At 44.0% G+C, this 19412-nt stretch overlaps 1 protein-coding gene across 1 annotated transcript in view; it reads right to left on the bottom strand.

Annotated features, from left to right (window-relative positions):
- Positions 1–388: 388 nt before the first annotated feature.
- Positions 389–19412, bottom strand: part of LOC120415011 (sortilin-related receptor-like) — a 53833-nt gene continuing 34809 nt past the window's right edge. The window contains exons 2-12 of the mRNA XM_039576376.2: positions 16126–16392; positions 15902–16063; positions 13407–13530; positions 9814–13345; positions 9598–9754; positions 9252–9531; positions 8445–9152; positions 8116–8384; positions 7786–8054; positions 7545–7722; positions 389–2118 (exon numbers count right to left, since the gene is read on the bottom strand). Coding sequence (XP_039432310.1) covers positions 1804–2118; positions 7545–7722; positions 7786–8054; positions 8116–8384; positions 8445–9152; positions 9252–9531; positions 9598–9754; positions 9814–13345; positions 13407–13530; positions 15902–16063; positions 16126–16392 — 6261 coding nt within the window. The 3' untranslated portion in view covers positions 389–1803. The remainder of the gene's footprint in view (positions 2119–7544; positions 7723–7785; positions 8055–8115; positions 8385–8444; positions 9153–9251; positions 9532–9597; positions 9755–9813; positions 13346–13406; positions 13531–15901; positions 16064–16125; positions 16393–19412) is intronic.

The raw sequence follows: 19412 nt of genomic DNA, 5'->3' as shown, positions 1-19412 counted from the left end.
GGATTCGTTACTTTTCAAAAATGTAAGATTTGACGAAAACAAAACAAAATAGCGAAAAAACACTGTTTGCTGTACTTTATGTTTATTGTACAAATATTTTAAAAATAATTTTGAATGCAGGAGAATGATTTTATATTGATTTCAGCTGATTGCACTTGAATTTCCATTAAAATTTTGAAGTAGGTATCTTGATTTTTTTTTGTCGCCTGATTTTTCGGGCCGATTTTGAGCTTTTGAGCAATCTCGTTACCCAAGGAGGACGGGCAAAGTAAGTAGTTTCATAACGGAGTTGCAAAAAGTAGATTCTTATGTAATTCGCACTAGATCAACGCATAAAATTTCAGAAGGGATTTGTGATATAAACTAAATAACAGCAACACCAATTCGATACCATTCTCAGTTTACGTGATTATTTTCACACTGCAATTCAATTCATCATAATGTTTTACAATTTCTATTAATATGTATTTAATCGTAAGAATAGAGATTAGTTTTACCTTTTTTTCACTACTTATCAGTTAAAGTCACCTTCGTTCTCCTACTCAGCTCACTGCTTCCTTCTTTGCTTGGAACGACTCGTTACAAATTTAAACAAAAAGAAAAACAAACAAAAACCGGAACAAACAGTAGAGGAAGATTTGCGATCTTAGGTTTTGAAAAACTGGTACAAAACACCATTGTTTCTAGTTGCTGTTGTTTGCCTTTTCGTCATGACGATTTAGCACTACTCGTTTCTTTTTGCTTCCTTATTCGGCACACTCATCAACTATACATTTTACACGAAGATCACGAGAAGAAAAACCACATTTGTTTTCAAACCACGTTCAAATACCCTTTTTAGTTTTGCTTATGATCTACCTTTGCTTGCTTGCTTGCTTATCATCAATAGTTTAATGTTATGTATCGTGTGTGTTTTTGTTTATTGTATTTATTTCACTATCATTAATCTTTGTCTTTATGTCGATACATATTGGTTCAGCACACAAGTTTTTGTTTTTCTTTTTCAGTTAGGAATTCCTTCTACAAGTAACGGGGACTTTCATTACACAAATACATTTCTAAAGGGTCAGCCTTTTCCTGCACTGAACTGAAATCTATCATCGTCATTTGCCTATAAAGGGAAAAGCCCAGTCCGAGAAATAATTAAAAAGTGGATGAAGCGCCTTCGTTCTGTAAAATCCCCACATTTTATTCTACTAAATTGCTACTGTTTTCGTTCGTTCCGCTCCTCTTTCGTAATTGTGTGTGTGTGTTTGTGTTTGGATGTGTTAATATCTTTTGCCAGCTGTTTGCTCTTGCTATCAAATTCTCTTTCATTCGAATCTCAATCTCACTTTGCAAAAGTCTCTTAGTTGATATTATTTACTTCACTTTAATATGTTACACGTAATCTTTTTTTTCTATACAAAGAAAACAACCTTAGAAATGTACAATAAAACGTAATTAATTAAATAAACCTATCAAAATAAAATCAACATAAATACAAAATTACTAGTCTTTTTTGTTTTGTAGGACTTTACACATGTAGCAGCACTACCGCCTCTATCAAAAAGCAGTAATTTTACTCTTTTTTTTTCTCACAGACAAAACGATTCTGCTGGCCCGTCCACCCACCGAGTCGGGGTGAGGAACCAAGAGTTCGTGTGTAGATTAGTTTACCCCTAATATGTGTGTGTGTGTGTGTGTGTGTCGTTTCATTTATCGAATTCCAAAACCCCTTCTTCTACCCACCATCTTCAGCTAAATGAGCAGAATAGTTACACAAGCGTTTCGTTTCGTTTTACAAATTACGCGTCACCCTTCTTACGCAATGACCAGCGGTTCGTCGTCGGAGAAGCTCCGCGGCACCTCCTGGTGCTCGTGGTCGTCGTCGTCCAGGCTGTCCCCGATGCGGGTCGCGCCCGTCCGCGTGTCGTAGTGCGAGTTCGCGAACCGGCTGAAGGACGTCTGCAGGCGGCGGTGCCGCTGGACGACGTACACGACGGTGACGGCGAGGGCCGCTGCGACGAGCGTCGGCACGAGCCACAGCCACGCCGACGAGTACGAGGACGTCTGGACGAGGCTCTGGAAGTTGTGCTTCTCGAACGTCTCGATCTGGGCAATGTCCGAGTAGTAGCCCTGTGTTGGGTGGGAGAGAGAGAGAAAGAGAGAGGGGATGGAGAAATTAGTTTTCATTCGAAGTACGGCAGATGCCGGGTGGCTACTCAATTCCAGGTTTTAAAATATTATCTTTATATCAAATTTAAGACATTAATATGGCATCAGTTCATTATTTTTTGGTAAATCTATTTTACGGATCTCAAACATACAAAAAACTACACTAAAACCCCGATGGTTTGACACCCCTTTTACACAAAGCTCACACCTACTACCAAACGCTTTATTGGACATAGGACAATGGCTTATACGGAGGCTTTTGTGTATGTTGTGTGGAAAATCGATTCCCCGAATCGTTTAAAATTAGAATTACGTTTGGACCACTTTTCAAAAACCAGCTTTGATAAAGTATATTTTATAGGAGCGAATGCATTTTTCGTGACGCAACATCTTCGACTATTACCACAAAAAAAAAAAATAAAAAAAAATCGTTGGCTCACTTTCAAATTTGACTTTTAAACCCATACACGGTAAAAATCTCACTAAAGTAGCGTGAATTTTTATCTAAGGTAATTTTTTTTTTCAGTAGGCCCTGAAAGTCAAATTACCTACAAGTTTTTCTTTGCCCGAGCAGACGGAAATAACTTGGGAATAATATTTTTTGATATTTGAAAATACCAGGCCAATAACATTTTATGTTGTGTTTTATTTATAACAAGATTTGTTATTCGTCGTTATGATTTTTTTTTGTTATTGGATTGTTATTGTAATAACAGACTAATAACATTTTTAGTTATTCTTCGAACAAATCTTTGTTATTATTTTTAGTTATTTTAACAACTAATCCTATCATTCTAATAACAGTTAGAGTTATTCTTCAATAACAAAAAAAATTATTCCCATTTTTTTTGCTGTCAAACAATATCATTTTTCATTTCATTTCATTTATTGTATTGTTTTGGCAATAACATCAGTGCAATAAATAACCTAAGCTGAGATATGGGGTACCTTTCAACAGTTGACTAATTCAAACGGTGTTAGAGTTTACTGGTACACGTTAGAACAAATTGAGCAGGGGAAGGAAAAAAGTTACAAAATAACCTTCGAAATTGCTAATAGATGGGGGATAGTTAGAGGAAAGGAAGTATTTCTTATTCTAATAGCTGCATCAGAGGGTTAGCTGAGGTGGCACACCCCATCCAAAACTTCGGTGGCACTCGTAGAAGCCAATCGTCAATCAGCTCCATCTTCACCATCCTGTGGACGTCGTCAGTCGGGTGGAAGAGATCCAGGTTTAACACCATCAACCAATATCAGACCAATGACAAATTTTATTATGATAACATAAACTGTTGTTAAACTCTTATTCATAAATTGATTTTTCAAAAAGATTCCATTACATTTTCTGTTATTTTAACGATTGTAGCCCGGGGTCAAAAAAGTTGGAAATGCAACTTCACCGGCTCTTTGAACCATCGAGAAATTAAAAGTGAGAGTGTGTGCGTGCAACATGGATATTTGAGCTCCTCGACCTAAAATGGCTACGAGAAAATATCGAAAAAAAAAATTGAGAAAATATTCGATTATCCAAAGTGAAATTTTTTCGATGCCTTCGGATAATCGAGTCTGAACTGTATAATTTTCTTCTTTACCAGAGGGCCGCTTTTTGCCTTCCTCACCTTACTGCGGAAAGGCTATAAAATCACTCGAAAAATGAACTTATTAATTTGACCTCGTAGACCCACCTTCACGTATACATATCGACTCAGAATCATGTTCTGAGCAAATGTCTGTGTGGATGTGTGTAGGTGGGTGGACAAAAAAATTGTCACTCGATTATCTTCGGATTGGATAAACGGATTTTGACCGTATTAGTCTCATTCGATTCGTCTTGGCGTCCCATAGGTTTCTATTTAAAATCAGCAAGTTTAGTTAAGTACTTCAAAAGTTATGTAAAAAAACGATTTTGGCGTATGTCCGGAAGATTGTAAAAAGGGTGGTTTTTGCAAGAAAACCTATCATGCTATACATTTTCGGAAAGGTATTAAAAATACCTTTCCAATGAGCCCAAAACATAGAAGATCTGACAACCCTATTGTTGTATTTCGTGAGAGATTGATTTTATTGCTTCTTGTTTGTTCGAGTGTCAGAAGTGGAATGGTGAATGAATGCTTGAATGATTGATGGTTGCTTCGATTGCTTGAATGGGTTGCTTCGTTAGTCCAGGGTGTGCAACATCTCCCCCTTAAGACCAGCACAGGGTGCGACTTGGTGTGATCCGGATCGCTCGCCATCTTCATGCGGTGAGATATTGTGAACAGTACCAGCGGAGATGTTCTTCGTGAAATGCCGTGGATTCGGACGGGCTGGAAACTGCATCGGTCGGACCTAGGCCTGTTTTCGTGTTTGCCTCCCCTTGCGATTTGACTGCAAGAGAACGCTGCTGCTTGACGCGGTTGACCTTTCTAGTGACGCTGCTGCATACTGCTGACATCGGGGTGTCCCACAGCTCAAAAAGCTCGATCCAATCGAGACCGAACAAGTTGATCTGCTTGTCAGTCACGTAGAAAGTTCCGGTTCTGGTGACGCCTACGAGTGTGACTTGGCTTCGGAGCTCACCGAGTAGGGACAGTGACTTACCAGAGGCTGTTCTGGCAATCTGCTTGGTGGGAGACAGCGGCGGTGAATCCAAGTTGTCGCACCACTGCTTCCGCGAGATCACTGTGATGTCCGAGCCGGTGTCGAACTGCAGAGATGCTTGAGAATTGTTGATGCTCACCGTCAGGAACTTACGCTTCGAGGTAGAGTTGACCCGGTTGGCGGCATACAGGCTGTTGACGTTCGTCTGCTGCTTGTTCTTGAACTTCTTGGGCACGCAGCTGCAGTAACCTTCCTTGTGGCCGGTCTGCATGCAGTCCTGGCAGACATGCTGTTTGTAGGCGCAGTCTCGAACGAAATGCATGTCGCCACAGCACCAGCAGGGTGATGGTGGTAGGGCGGACTGTGTTTTCGTTGACTGGCTGTCGCTGGAGCTGGAACGCGTCGTCGGTGAAGGCTTGTCCCGATCTTGCTTGACCGCGCAGATTGAGCTTACCGGCTTGTGTTCCACCATGGCGGTGTCGTGCTTGAGGTTTTGGAGGCGATGGCATTCGGTGATCAATGCTTCCAAAGTGCATGCGCCCTCCGCGTTGACCTCGAGCATGGACAGGAGTCTCGTGCGGATGTCGGCATCTCTTGAAGAGCGCAAACCGCAGATGAACAGCAGGCTCTTGAACTGGTCCGCCGTGAGTTTCTTGAGTTCGAAGTCCTCGCAGTGCTTGTTGACGATGCCAGCGTACGTCACGAAGTCGTCCGACTCGCTCTTGGACAGTTGAAAGCACTGGTATCGTTTGCTGAACAGCGAGGCTTGGACACTGAAGAGTTCGGTCAGCTTCTTCACCGTCTCCTTGAACTCGATGTCACGGGGATGCTTCGGGAGCACGAAGTTGACGTACTTGTCGTGCACGGCCACGTTGAGGCTTCTCAGCAGCAACCGGACTTTAGCTGCGTCGTCGAGCTTCGCGCCGTCCTTGAGGAAGAGGTCTTCGTACTTGCGGTACCACCGGTCAAATACGAGACCGTTGTCGGGATCGTAGACGAACTCCCGGATGTTGGACGCCAGCGTTTCGATGATGAATTCCGGACCGTTTGAAGTCCGACTGGAACCGTCTTGCAGGTTGAAGCGCTCCAGCATCTCCATCATCCTCGCGTTCTGGGCCTCCAGCCGCTCGTTCTGCTGCAGAAGTCGCTCGTACAGCAGGTTACCGTCGGGCTGAATGTTGTCTCCTTCCGGCATTCTTGTGATCCGCAACACTTCTTCAAAGGTAAAAATCTTGCTTTTTCCTCGTCGCCAATGTTGTATTTCGTGAGAGATTGATTTTATTGCTTCTTGTTTGTTCGAGTGTCAGAAGTGGAATGGTGAATGAATGCTTGAATGATTGATGGTTGCTTCGATTGCGATTGCTTGAATGGGTTGCTTCGTTAGTCCAGGGTGTGCAACACCTATCAAAAGTTATTAGCACTTAAGTGTTATTTATACACTTTTTGTAGGCCGGATCTCAGATATTTCAATGAAAATGATGTCCGGGTCCATCATGCGACCTGTCGTTAGTTAGATAATCGAAAGACCATCCAAATGAGCCTAGAACATCGAGGATCTGACAACCCTATCAAAAGTTATTACCACTTAAGTGTTATTTTTATACTTTTTGGAGGTCGGATCTCAGATATTTCAATTAAAATGATTTCCGGGTCCACCATCCGACCCATCGTTAGTTAGATAATCGAAAGACCTTTCAAATGAGCCTAAAACATCGAAGATCTGACAACCATATCAAAAGTTATTAGCACTTATGTGTTATTTATACACATTTTGGAGGCCGGATTTCAGATATTGTGATAGAAATATTGTCTGAATCTTCCATGCGAACTATCGTTAAATAGGTTTTTATCAGACCTTGCCGATGAGCCAGAAATATTGAAGGTCTGCGAACCCTATCAAAAGAAATGAGTAATGAAGTTGATTTGTTAAACATGTTAAAGGGGAATGTTGCTATTTTTACTGAATGAATTGACTTTATGAATGTGAGGAAGGCACCAACCACCTAAAGGTGAATTAAGTAACGTTTTTATTAGAAAACCGGATAAACAAAAAATGAATTTTCAGTATTTGTTTGTTTTTATAATACTAGAGCTACTCCACGTGGTTTATGGACGGTTCCTTAGTTTGACGATTTTTGAGACGGGGTTGGGTTGTATAGGGGTTAATGATTGCAGTACATCCGAAAGCACTCGAAAATGTATAACAAAAAATAAAACGGCCAGGCACACTGCGTTGTGTTTACCGCAGAGAGGATTCTGTGAACGGATCACATTCCACAAAATCTACAGAGAGAAAAGATGCGTGGACATCCGTACCAAACGCTCTACTTTGGTTCTACGCATGGGTGACCCATGTTCTTGCAACTGACCGGGACCGGTTGTGTAGCGGTAAACAGGGTTGCCTCTCACCCCAGTTGGACTGGGTTTGATCCCAGACGGCCAGACCGGTGGCATTTTTCGAGACGAGATTTGTCTGATCACGCTTCCGTCAGACGGGAAAATAAATGTTTAACCAAAAGGTAAGGCCGTTAGCTCAGTCCAGGTCGTTTCCTTGGGGTTTGTCTCGGTAGAGTCGTTGGTAGGCAGTTGGACTCAAAATTCAAAGGATTTAAAACAACAGTTTTCTGTTTGTGGAGCAGAGGCCATTTTTTCTGACTAGTGTTGTACACCGCAACAAAAAAGTTGGAATAGGAAGCGTCCGCGTCCTGGCTGGGACCCTAAGCCCAGGAGGAGTGAATTAGAAAATAATTTCCCTAGTCGCATAGCCACCCTGTTCAAACATTTATCTTCTTCTTCCTTCAACTTACCCCATTCGGGCCGGTCGTCTTCAGCCGCACCCCGATCGTGAACAGGTGCCCGATCGGCACTCCCGCCAGCCGATCCGGGTGGATCAGGATGGGCGGTTCTTTGGCTTCGATCACCACCAGCGGCGGGATGGTCGTGTTCAGGCCCCTGCCATCGTACACCACCGCCTCGTAGGTGAATCTGTAACATGAATATAAAGTTAGAATTGTGTTCAAGTTTAATCCAGTATGGGAATTATCTTACTGCGTTTCGTTAAAGTTCAGCACCGGCTTCCAGTAGACGACGTACGTGCCGTTCGTCTCGGGCCACACCTTCAGCTGGGTCGGGTTCGGAAGGGGCCGCGAGTAGACCACGGTCGTGACGACCTGCGCGTGCTGGACATCGGTCGAGACGGCCACCTCGTAGACGGCGCCGACCGGGATGTTGCGGAACACGTGCACCAGCGTTTTGTTGGCGGACGACTTAACGTTCACCAGCGTGGTGCTGTTCTTCTTGAGCTCGCGCACGGAAATCTAACGGGAAGACGAATGGGTTAGAATCTGGAAGTCTAAAGAAAGAGTCACGTAAGCTTACAATATAATTAGGATAGGCGGACGACTCCAGCGAACAGCTATGCTTCCACTGGATAATCATCTCCGAGTTAATCTGACTAGAGTCGCTAATATCAACGGTAAGTTCCTTTGGTGGCAATGTGTTGTTGTACGGTGTGTCGAGCTTCAGCGGGTTTCGTCCGAGTGGGCCGGGCCCGATCGGACCGACGATGCCGATACTGACGAGGTAGGATTCGCAAGGACGCAGCTTCGTCAGCTTGTAGCTTGTGGCGGTCGTGTTGATCTTGGAGGCTGAAAAGTAAATTCATCCTTAGTATAAAGAATCTCCCAAACTTCCCATTCAACTCCCACCTTCAAACAGCTGATCCATGTTCGTTCCGTAGTAGATTCCGTACGTCAACTTCCCGAAACTGCCATGTGGTTCATCCCACTCCAGCAGCGAGTACTCCTGCGTTTGCTCCTTCAACCTCAGGTTGATCGCCGGCAGCGGTTCCCCTCCAAACTTGACGATCGTCGTCTCGTGCCGTCCAACGTACTGCTTAACGTACGCCGCAACCCGAATCACGTACTGCGTCCCCGGAACCATGTTGTCCAACGTTACGGTACTGTTCTTAACCCACAACTTGCTCAACTGCGGGTACGACTGCGGCAGCATCGGCTCGATCATGTACCCGTCGGCATTCGCCACCGACTTCCACTCCAGCGTCACCGACTTCTTCGTAATGTTCGTCACGGCAATCTTGCTAATCTGTTCGATATTGGACGTTCCGTCAAACTTGAGCTGCACCATGTTCGACGAACTCGACTCGTGCTTTCCATTGCGAGCCTTTACCCAGAAGTCGTACACCATGTCCGGCTTGAACTCGGACTCGATGATGAAGCTCGTCTCCGATGGTCCGACCTTGGCGTTCAACGCTGGCCCGACGTTTTTGGACTGCGATCGGTAGTTGATGGTGTAGCCCTGGAGTAGGCCGTTTACGTCCTTTGGTGGCTGCCAGCTGACCATGATGCGCGAACCGTTGATTTGGACGACGGAAACGTTCAACGGAACGCTGGGAACTGAAAAAATCGCAAATGTTAAATATGGTCATAAAGTGTGCCAACTGACATGGCAAACACACAGCTAACTATCGCGGTTGCACGCCGCCGCAAACTCACCTCCCTCGCTGGTCGCAATCTCCAGATAAAAGTACGGCGGCGTAATCTTCGTCTGGTTCTTCACGCGCACGTACGTCGTCACGTTGTACACCGTATAGGGCTTCAAGTTCGTGAACCTATAATCCGTCTGCTCGATCCACGTGCTCACGTTCTTCCACTCGCCGTTGTAGTAGATCGACGGCAGATACTCCAGCGACACGTCCCGCGGCAACGGAATCCACCAGAACACGACGAAGCTGGTCGAGTTGAGCGAGCGCTCGTCCACCCCGATTTGGGTCACCTTCAGAAACAAATTCGAAATTAGTTTGGGGGGTTTCAAAATTGAGGTTCAGAGTGAAAGCCGTACCTGATAGTGCTTGACCTTGCCCTTCTCGCAGTGCTCCTCGTCGCTGCCGTCGTAACAGTCGGCCTTGCCGTCGCACAGCATCATCAGCGCGAAGCACGTGTTGTCGCACGCGAATACGCCCGGGTTGTTGGTGCAGTTGTTCTTGGTCGTCGTTGAGCTGTGGGGTGAAGAATTGTTTAGGTAATGCTGAATTTGCTCAGTTGAAGTTCTACTTACGGGCTCGGCTTAAACTTGCAGTCCTCGTCGCTGCCGTCGACGCAATCCACCACGCCGTTGCAGTACTTCTCCATCGGCAGACACTGGCCGTCGCTGCGGCACTTGAAGTGCTTGTTGCTGCACTGCTTCTGCGACGGGCAGTTGCCTTCGTCCTCGCCCTTGGAACAGTCCTCGTAGCCGTCGCACACGAATCGCTTTGAGATGCACACGCCCGAGTCACAGCGGAACTCGTGCAGTCCGCAGTTGCGTTCCTTCTTCCGGGTTGGGATGGGTTTCGCCGTGGTGCTCGTGATGATCACCGTCGAGTTGCAGCCCGCTTCGTCCGATCCGTCACCGCAGTCGTTGACACTGTCACACTTCCACCAGTATGGCACACATTTGTCGTTGGCACATTTGAACATCCAGTCGTGGCACGAATCTCCCGGCAGGAAATTGATGCCCGGCTTCTTTGGCACCTCCGTTGAAGAGCTGCAGTTCTTCTCGTCACTGCCGTCCTTGCAGTCTTTCTCTCCGTCGCACTGCCAGGTCTTGTAGATGCACCGTCCGTCCGTTTCGCACGTAAACATCCACGATTCACACTCCTTCTTGGTGCAGTCCTGCTCATCGCTGCCGTCGTTACAGTCGTGCTCGGTGTCGCAACGCCACTGCTTCGGGATGCACGAGTTCGTTCCGTTGCACCGGAACTCGTCCGGTTTGCACTCTACTGTCGCCGTGTTGTTCTTGTTACAGGTGGCCTCGTCAGTTCCGTCACGACAATCGTCCTCTCCGTCGCACAGCCAACTCTTGTTGATGCAACGCCCATTTCCGCAGGTGTACTCGTCTGATTTGCACGACGCTGCCTTGCAGTTTTGCTCGTCCGATCCATCCAAACAATCCCGGTCGTAATCGCACACAAAGTACTTCGGCACGCACTGCTTGTCCGACTTGCAGGTGAACATGTACGGCGGGCACGGCGGCTTATCTGCCGGGCAACCTTCCTCGTCCGAGCGATCTCCACAGTCGTCATCTCCGTCACACTTGTAGATCTGCGGCACGCAAACGGCATTCTTGCACGCAAAGAACTTGGATCCACACGTACTGCCCGATCGAGCGCAGGTATTGTTCGCAAACGGAGTCACTCCTCCCGGGCACAGACACTGACCTTGGGCGTTCTTCTCCATACCGTCCGGACAGAGGCAGCTATAGCCACCCTTCGGAGCACCAACACAAATGTGCGAGCACTTGTTACCTTCCGAACAGGCGTTGCCTCCCTCCTGAATCGAATGACCGTAGATCTTCAAATCCATCGAGTTCATCATCTCCTCCGCGATGATGTTGATCATAATTCCATGATCTTTGTCCGCCGAGTACACCGAGTTCATCTTCCAGTCGTCCCAGTACATCAGGTCCTTCATCACCGCAACCGCAAACGGATGTGCAACGCGCGAGTCCTGCTGCAGAATCTTCATAAAGTTCTTTCCGTTCAAGTCACTGCTCGCGATGTAGTCCTTGCTCGCGTCAACCCAGTACAGCCGCTCCGCAATATGATCGATCGTCACGCCATTCGGCCAAACAACATCCGGCTTCGTAAACAACAGCTTGATGTCCGTTCCGTCCAAATTCGCGCGCGAAACCGACGGCCGCAACGCATTCCAATCCGTCCAGAACAGATAACCCTGCAGCGGATGAACCACAATCCCGCGTGGCTTGTTCAAGTTAGGCGCGTCAATGATTGTCCTCCGCAGTCCCTTCAACGGACCCGATCCCGTCCTCACCGCCTCGATCTTCAGCCGCATTCCATCAACAAAGTACAACATCTCCGAGATCCAGTCATAAGACATGCCCTCCACCGAAGACAGTCCACTGTCAACTAGCAGCTCCGTCGAGTTCTTCCCATCCAGGCACTGCCGCCCGATCACATCAGTCATAATATCCGCCCAAAACACGCAGTTGTGCTTCATATCGAACTCGATCGCGATCACGTTCTTCAGCCCCGTCACCGGAAACACCTCCTTCGTCTTGTTGCCCAGTATGATCCGCGAGATCTTGTCCCGCTGTGCAATCACCAGGAACTCGTCCACCTCACCCATCGGACACGGAATCGGTTGCGGCAAGTACTGCGACGAATATCCGTCCGTACAAACATCACCCTCAATCTTCCTGTATCCCTTCGTCCGGTTGAAGAATTGTCCAGCCCGGCACGAGCTCGGCACCGCGTACGGATCAAAGTTCGCCAACGTCTTGTTCCTCACGCACGGACTGTTCTTACTTCCCGTCGTCCGACTAAACCCGAAGTCACACTCAAAGTCGTAGCTGTTGCACATGCAAACCTGCTGCCGGATCGGGCGATCGTAGTCGATCCCGTTGTAACAGTTCGCCAATGGCTTCCTCCTCTGATACGTGTCCTGCTGACCCAGAATGCAAGGCATAAACGAATCACCCAAATTCGCTCCCGGCGCCCAGAACTTGTAATCATCCTCCGTACAATTCGACGTAAACGCCTTCTTCAGATCGATCTTGATGATCAACCACTTGTGCTCCTCCTGCTCCGATCCAAACAGCGTGAAAATCGTCGTATTCGTGTCTGGCTCCGTCATCAACCCGTACACCTTCAAGTTCGTGGAGTGGAACGACTGCGATCGCCACTTCTCACCCTCATCCGTCGAGTACAGAATCTCGTTCGTTTCTCCCTTCGACTTGAAGTACTTGACCGCAACCAAAATGCCTCCATGATCACCCATATTGAAGAAGTGATAGTCCTTCAGAATCTGCTTCCACGTCAACCCAGCATCCCGTGAGATGTACACCCCCGGATGACCCTTCAACGACTTCCCCACCACACCACTCGCCATGATCACCCCAGGTGCCGACTTGGAACTCATAATGCTAACCGATCGCGTCACCGGATACAGCGAACTAAACTTCTGCGACAAATGCAAGCTGCAATCCTTAACGCAATTCGCAATCGGCAGTCCATCGTCATCCGTGGTCGGAGCGGTGATCGGCCTCCACGACGCGCCATGATCGAACGTGATCAACGAAACCAGCGAGTCCGGCGAGATCGTCTCCCCCAACGGAATCCGGTTTATCTTCGACGCAATGTAAATCCCCCGCAATCCCTCCACCTTGTACAAATCCGTAAACGCCCCGTCCGACGACTGCACCAACCAACTCGACCGCCAGTTCAGCTCCGGCACATACGTAAACACATTCTCCAAACTCGGCACAAACTTTATATCGCTCATGTCCGCGTTCGACTCCGACACATAAAGATGCGAGATCCGCTCCGTGTGCACCACCGAAATCATAATCCTCCTCCCGTCAACATCCGCCACGTGGTAACCCTTCATGTCCAGCTCGGTCTGAAAGTCCGCCTTCACAAACTTGCCCCGCTTGTACGAAATCAACAGCTGCGTACTGTTCGGCAGTCGCTGCGACGCAAACATAAAGTCCTTCTTGATGTGAAAGTCCTCGACCTTCTCGATCAGCACGTTGAACTGGTTCGTGTTGTTGCGCAGGTTGGCCGCGTTGTAGAAGATCACCGAGGAGGTGTCTGGAAAAAGCAACAGTTAGGGTTGATTCCGACCACATAAATGAACTCAAAGGTTACTCACTCGTCGGTTCCTTGCGCTCTACGTACAGATGGATCGGTACGCCCTCGCCGGATGACCATATGTAGGACTTTACATAACTCTGCAGCAGCGTGAAGGAAGCGCCGAAATCGGTGGTGTAGTAAAGCTGGGGGAGGGATGAGAAGTTTAATATTTCAATGTAAGGTTATAGGGATAAGTTTAAATTTATCAAGCTCAAATAATTTTCAAAGAATCATGTTTGCATCTAATGTGACACGGTCGGCCTAACAAAACGCGTACAACTTACTCAAATTTAGGTTAATTCAAAAATTCAGAACTCGAATTACGAAGGATTTTTCGAATTATAATATGCTCTTATTTGACACTTTTGTGATAGGGTAGTTGTCCCTTTTTAAGACCTACTGAGCAGTTTTCTAGCTTTCCAAGACATTCAATGTTGTTGTTTTTGATTGATTTCTCCAAACACATGGGTTGTCCATTAGCCTGTCCCATTTTGAGGTCATGTCGAGGAATTTCAAAATAAAATTCGCAAATAACATTCCAAAAGGGTGTAGCTAAAAAACATCACTGTTTACACGAAATTTGATTTCAGATTCGGATTCAGCGGCCAAATGCATTTTCTCTGAAAGAAAAATGTTCGCCATGAAATTTCCTGCAAGCTGCATGTATTGGTTTTACTGGGAAAAATAGGCTACCCTAAATTAAATGAGCAATTCTGAACAAAGTTTCGAAAAAATGCTATTTTTTCGACATAAATCCGCCTGGGAGAGTCCAAAAACTTAGGTTTTGGTCCAATATTGATAATGCATCTTAATCTATGGACAAAAACCTATCGTTTGAAAATAATACTCACCAGATCGAATCAGTTTTTGTATTGATTCAAAGCGATTTTAGAAAATTTTGTTCAAAAAAGTGACTTTTTTCAGTAAATCGACTAGGGGGTGCGAGAAAGTATTTTATTATTTTTTCTTGCCTAAGAAAACATTGTTCCTAACATCATAATCTATCATTTAAGAAGTGAGCACCTGAAATTCCTCGACATGACCTCAAAATGGGACAGGCTACTGTCCATGCAAAGATTTAATGGAAATATTTGAAAATGCGTATTTTGAGAAAAGTTGTAAATTTTGATTAGGACTGTTCAGAAAACAAACAGGAAAGCCAAACATCATATTTTAATAAAAAAAATATCAGAAAAACTAAACCACTTCGACAATCTTATTTTTATGTTATGTTTTCACTGCCATCGTACGCACAATTGCCCAATATTTTAACACTGGAACGCCCAACGCATGTCCAACTTACACGGACGCCCAAGCCTCCCAAAAAAGGTGGAACGGTAACTTCAACTCGCTGGTTCTCGGGCCTAACTCAACCAATCAAGATGATTCTTCTTTCCAGTGATTTGTTAGGATGTCTAGATGATTCTAGAACTTTGCAAAACCTAATTTGAACAAATCTGTAATTTCTGCGACCGAAAACATCGTTCCACCTTTTTTAAAAAGACTGCCTCCGCGGAATTTTTGGCGATTTTTTTTTACACGCGAAAAAAAAGTTGGAACGATGTTTTTGATCGCAAAAATTACAGATTTGATCAAATTAAGTTCTGCAAATTTCTAGAATCATCTAGACATCCTAACAAATCACTGGAAAGAAGAATCATCTTGATTGGTTTAGTTAGGCCTGAGAACCAGCGAGTTGAAGTTACCGTTCCAACTTTTTTAAATAAATGGTACCTGATGCAAATAGAAGTTTGAACAACTGAAAATAATTCAAAATGCATTATGTATGAGCATGTTCGGACTCAGATTTTGCTCAAAAATATGATGATGATGATGGTCCAACCTCTTACCCCTACAATGGTTTGAGCTGGACGAGTTATCGTTATGATAATTTTGATTGAACATTTGAATCAGTTATGCAAAGAAAAACGAACTGATTTTTCATAGCAGATATAAAATAGCCTTCAGGTAACTCCGTATTTCAGATTTCTATTGTTGATTACTAGTTTATAGGCCTGTAACAGTATTAGCTACGCATCTGGTACTAACTTTCTTTTGGTGCACATATAGTTTTACTTGTATCTATCTGAACTGGGTACTCCGATCGCAAAGCAACTGAGCAGTTCTCTCAGATTTCGGTAATTCGATTTTTTTTTTGAGTGATTTTATAGCCTTTCTTTAGTAAAGTGAGGAAGATAAAAAGTGAAATAAAAATGAACCCTGATAAATTTAAGGACTTTCTGTTGTTTTTCTAGCGATTGCTGCCTAATAATAATTAAAAAGTTTGCGTCATTTCCAGTTAAATATGCTTCAAATGAATCATATATTAATTACATCGACATATTGCGGTTACGTTTAAAAACATTTTCTTATCACCATGATTTGCATTTCACATGAATCATCGAACGCAATCGCCTTCGTTCATAGAACTCTATCAACTCTAAGTTTATTATTTTCTTCCCCAAACATTCTTAGCAGTGAATGAATCAGCCGGCCAAGGGTCACCCCGCTTACCTTCCGCTCCGGATCCTTCTTGTCCAGAATCAGAATCATCTTGGTGTCCGCCTCGTAGAACGTCACATCCGAAGGGGTAAAGTTAAGCATCCGCACCTTAACCGTTGCGCCGTAATCTTCCGATGTGAAGATCGCCTTGTTTCGCGGGTCGGTAAAAACGATCTACAAAAAAGAATGAATTAGTTTTCGAACGGGTCAGTTCGAATTCAGCGGATCTCTCTCACCGTGTTAAACTTTGGATGGGTGAAGAACTGCTCGACCGTAGAGTTGATCTTGGTGCCGTTCACCTCCAGCTCGAACATGTTCGTCTGGTCGACGAACGTGTCGCCGTAGTCCTTGGACACGAAGATCCGCGAGGGCTGCGGCGGGGGCGCTTTCGCGACGGCATCGTTGTCGGCCGGCGGTTCCCGGGCCAGGCAGATCATGACGGAGGTGCCCTCGCCCAGCCAGTGCACGATCAGCTGTGCGTGCGAGTCGTTCAGCTTGTTGACCTGGAATGTTGGAGGAGAAGAAGTTTTTATTAGTTTTCAGTTTGATTGAAAATTTGACAATTTGTCAGCCGGAATAAATTTTTAGTAGATTTTTTTTACTGAGATTAAATACCTTCGGTAAAGTTATCATACGCAGATCATCGCATTTTGATTCAAACGCAAATATTTCTCCAGAGACCATACGATACTAATTTATGCAATGTCAATGACATAATAATTGCGATACCGTTACCAGACCTTCACATCTTTCTCCCCAGACGAGTAAATAAATCTCAAGTTAAACCATATGGTGAAGCCCCGTAAAAGTGTTGTCTTTCATGGTCACCCCGCAAACATACAGAAGATTAAAGAAAAAGCTGAGCAAAATCAAAAGGAAAAAAAGAGTTCGCAAAGATCTTCCAGAAGTGATACAAAAGTCGTCAACATCGAAAAAGAGAAGAGAAGAAAGGAGAAGGTAAGAAAGCGCCACTAATAAAGCCACCAGGCCAATCCGGTCATGTGGAAGGCAATGGGATTCCCCGGACCAGAGTAGTGCGGAGTGAATGAACGAAAAACTCACGCGACAACATTATATTATGATATCAAAGACACGTATCGTATCGTATGGCTGCGCTTTGGAAGAGAGTTTGGACGGGTTGTAGGTGGAAGCAGCATGTAAACAAGTTTTGTCGTCGTGTGGAGCAGCCAGCCACCTTTGCCAGCGTGGATATCATGTTCCTCCAGTGTGCAATGTAAACAAACGATAAAGTGTGTGTTTTATGTGGCCGATATAGCTACCGGCGTTGAGCTTGGGCTAATGGGATTGGTTTGTGGGACGTAAATTTACCTGTCTCATTATATTTAATTACTTAGGCGTTTAATTAAGAAACAAAAGTTATCAATTTCAATTAAAATACTATTAATTGAATGCATCCAGCGAACAAATTACCATGCGTCTCCATGGAATCATTCTATCAATATCGATTTGATGGAGCCGCATGGTAGTTCAATCTCTTTTTCAAACAGCTGTATTACTAGGTCAAAAGTGACTCGATTGAGAGCACGAAACAATCCAATTCAGCGAATCAACTGTCTTTGTTCAAGAAATCTCGCACTTGTTGCAGCGACGCTGGAGTTCAAGCCAAATATAGTTCGCTCAATAGGATAAGTACACCAAGTAAATGCATAATTTGCTACCCCATACAAACACTTTTGATGGCACTTATCTAATTGGATAGGGCGTGAGTCAGCTTGAAACAATCGCAGCAAGCCGTTAGTGCAATATCACATGTCCTTTGTTTGCTTAATTCAGAAACAGAACAAAAAATACCTCGACTCTTTGACCCAGTTTTGCTCAAATCAAAACTGAAATTGATTTTCCAAGCATGATTTCGTGTACCCACACACAAAAAAACAGACACGACATTGAACCAATCCATACCCAACCATTGACAGCGATTGGAGAATCATGTTTGCTGGTGAAGGTTGGTGTTCACCAAATGGCACAACAACAGTCGGCAAGAGGATTTTTCATTTTCCATTTTTATTTTTTGTTGTTGTCGTTTGTCGGTTCGTTTCATCCTGTTTGCCGCTGGTAGGGTTCAATTTTCCATTTCCTGGTGGGTGGAATGGATAAAAAAGAAATGACACAGCAAGGTCATGGCAATGATGAACCAAAAATATGAAACACGGTCACAGCACCGAAGGGGAATGAATTTTCGCAAATAAGGGACACTTTAATCATGATTTTTAAGTTTTGCAAACAAAGCGAATCTCTCCAAGATTTATAGAAAATCCATAAACTAGAAAGTACCTACGTATAAATTTAAGGCGTCTGTTTCATCAAAGCTTAGAGCATTTCTGGAGTTTTATTTAAAGGGTCCAATAAACCAAATTTCCAGTTGTTGCTTTTGAGTGTTTCTGAAACCGCCTTGAGTCAGGGGTATTGAAAAACACCCAAAAAGCATAAACTGAAAATTTGATTTTAGGACCTTTTAAAAAAAAACCTCCAGAATTGGTCTTTAACATTACATAAAAACAACTGGAAAAGCTATGTTCCATGACAGGGTTGCGAAATATTAATTTAATTAATTTGAAAAGTTTTCAAATTACTTGTCAACAATGCACAGTAGGGTGGTTCTAAACTTCTTTTTATGTACAGCTTATTAAAAACATTCAAACATTATTCAAAAATCAATACTCGATTGTGATAATTTATTACAGGGTTGCCAAATCAAACTATATGACTCATAAAATCATTAAATAGCTATCCAAAGATACACATTGACACGGTTCCAAAAAACATTTTCATTGAACATTTCAAGCTTGAATTTTGGAGAAAAGAGATTTTCAAGGACCACATAAAAACAAAACAATAGGTGAGCTACTCTCTACCAAAAATGGATTTTATTTATTTTCCAAAATACCTTTTAGGGGACAAAAAATCGCAACTTTTGAGCCATAGAGAAGTATGGTCAAAAAATCTGTCGTCGAGTTATGAATTTTTGAAAAAAAAAACAGTAATTTTTGGAAAAATAAATCGAAATCTTACACAAAAAAATCGACCTTATTTTTCTAAGTAAAATTAAATTTGCAATCGAAAAGTACTTTACAGATTTTTTGATTAAGGGCTTCGTTTTCAGAATATAACCACCGAAAGTTTGATTTTAGTGAAATATTTGCAGTGAATAATTCACTAAAATAAAACTTTCGGTGGTTATATTCTGAAAACGAAGCCCTTAATCAAAAAAATCTGTAAAGTACTTTTCGATTGCAAATTTAATTTTACTATGATTGATCATTTCTGAAAATGTTTTTTTCGAATAGTACAGAAAATTTGCTATAAAATTGGCTAAGCGACATTGAAGATTAGATATCTGGTTGCTGAGATCGGCCTAAAGAAAAAGAAACAGAAAAATTTAAGTTTTCTACATTTCAACAACTATTCGAAAAACAATATTTTCAGTAATGGTCACTATTTTTAATAGTCGGAAAACTGCAAATATTTCGCAAAAATCAAACTTTCGATTTCGTAGAGAATT

The sequence above is a fragment of the Culex pipiens genome, chromosome 2 (assembly GCF_016801865.2).
Source record: "Culex pipiens pallens isolate TS chromosome 2, TS_CPP_V2, whole genome shotgun sequence".
In the NCBI taxonomy this organism is placed as follows: Eukaryota; Metazoa; Arthropoda; class Insecta; order Diptera; family Culicidae; genus Culex; species Culex pipiens.
Note: the sequence above shows the minus strand (reverse complement) of the source record. Positions and strands in the feature narration are given on the sequence as shown.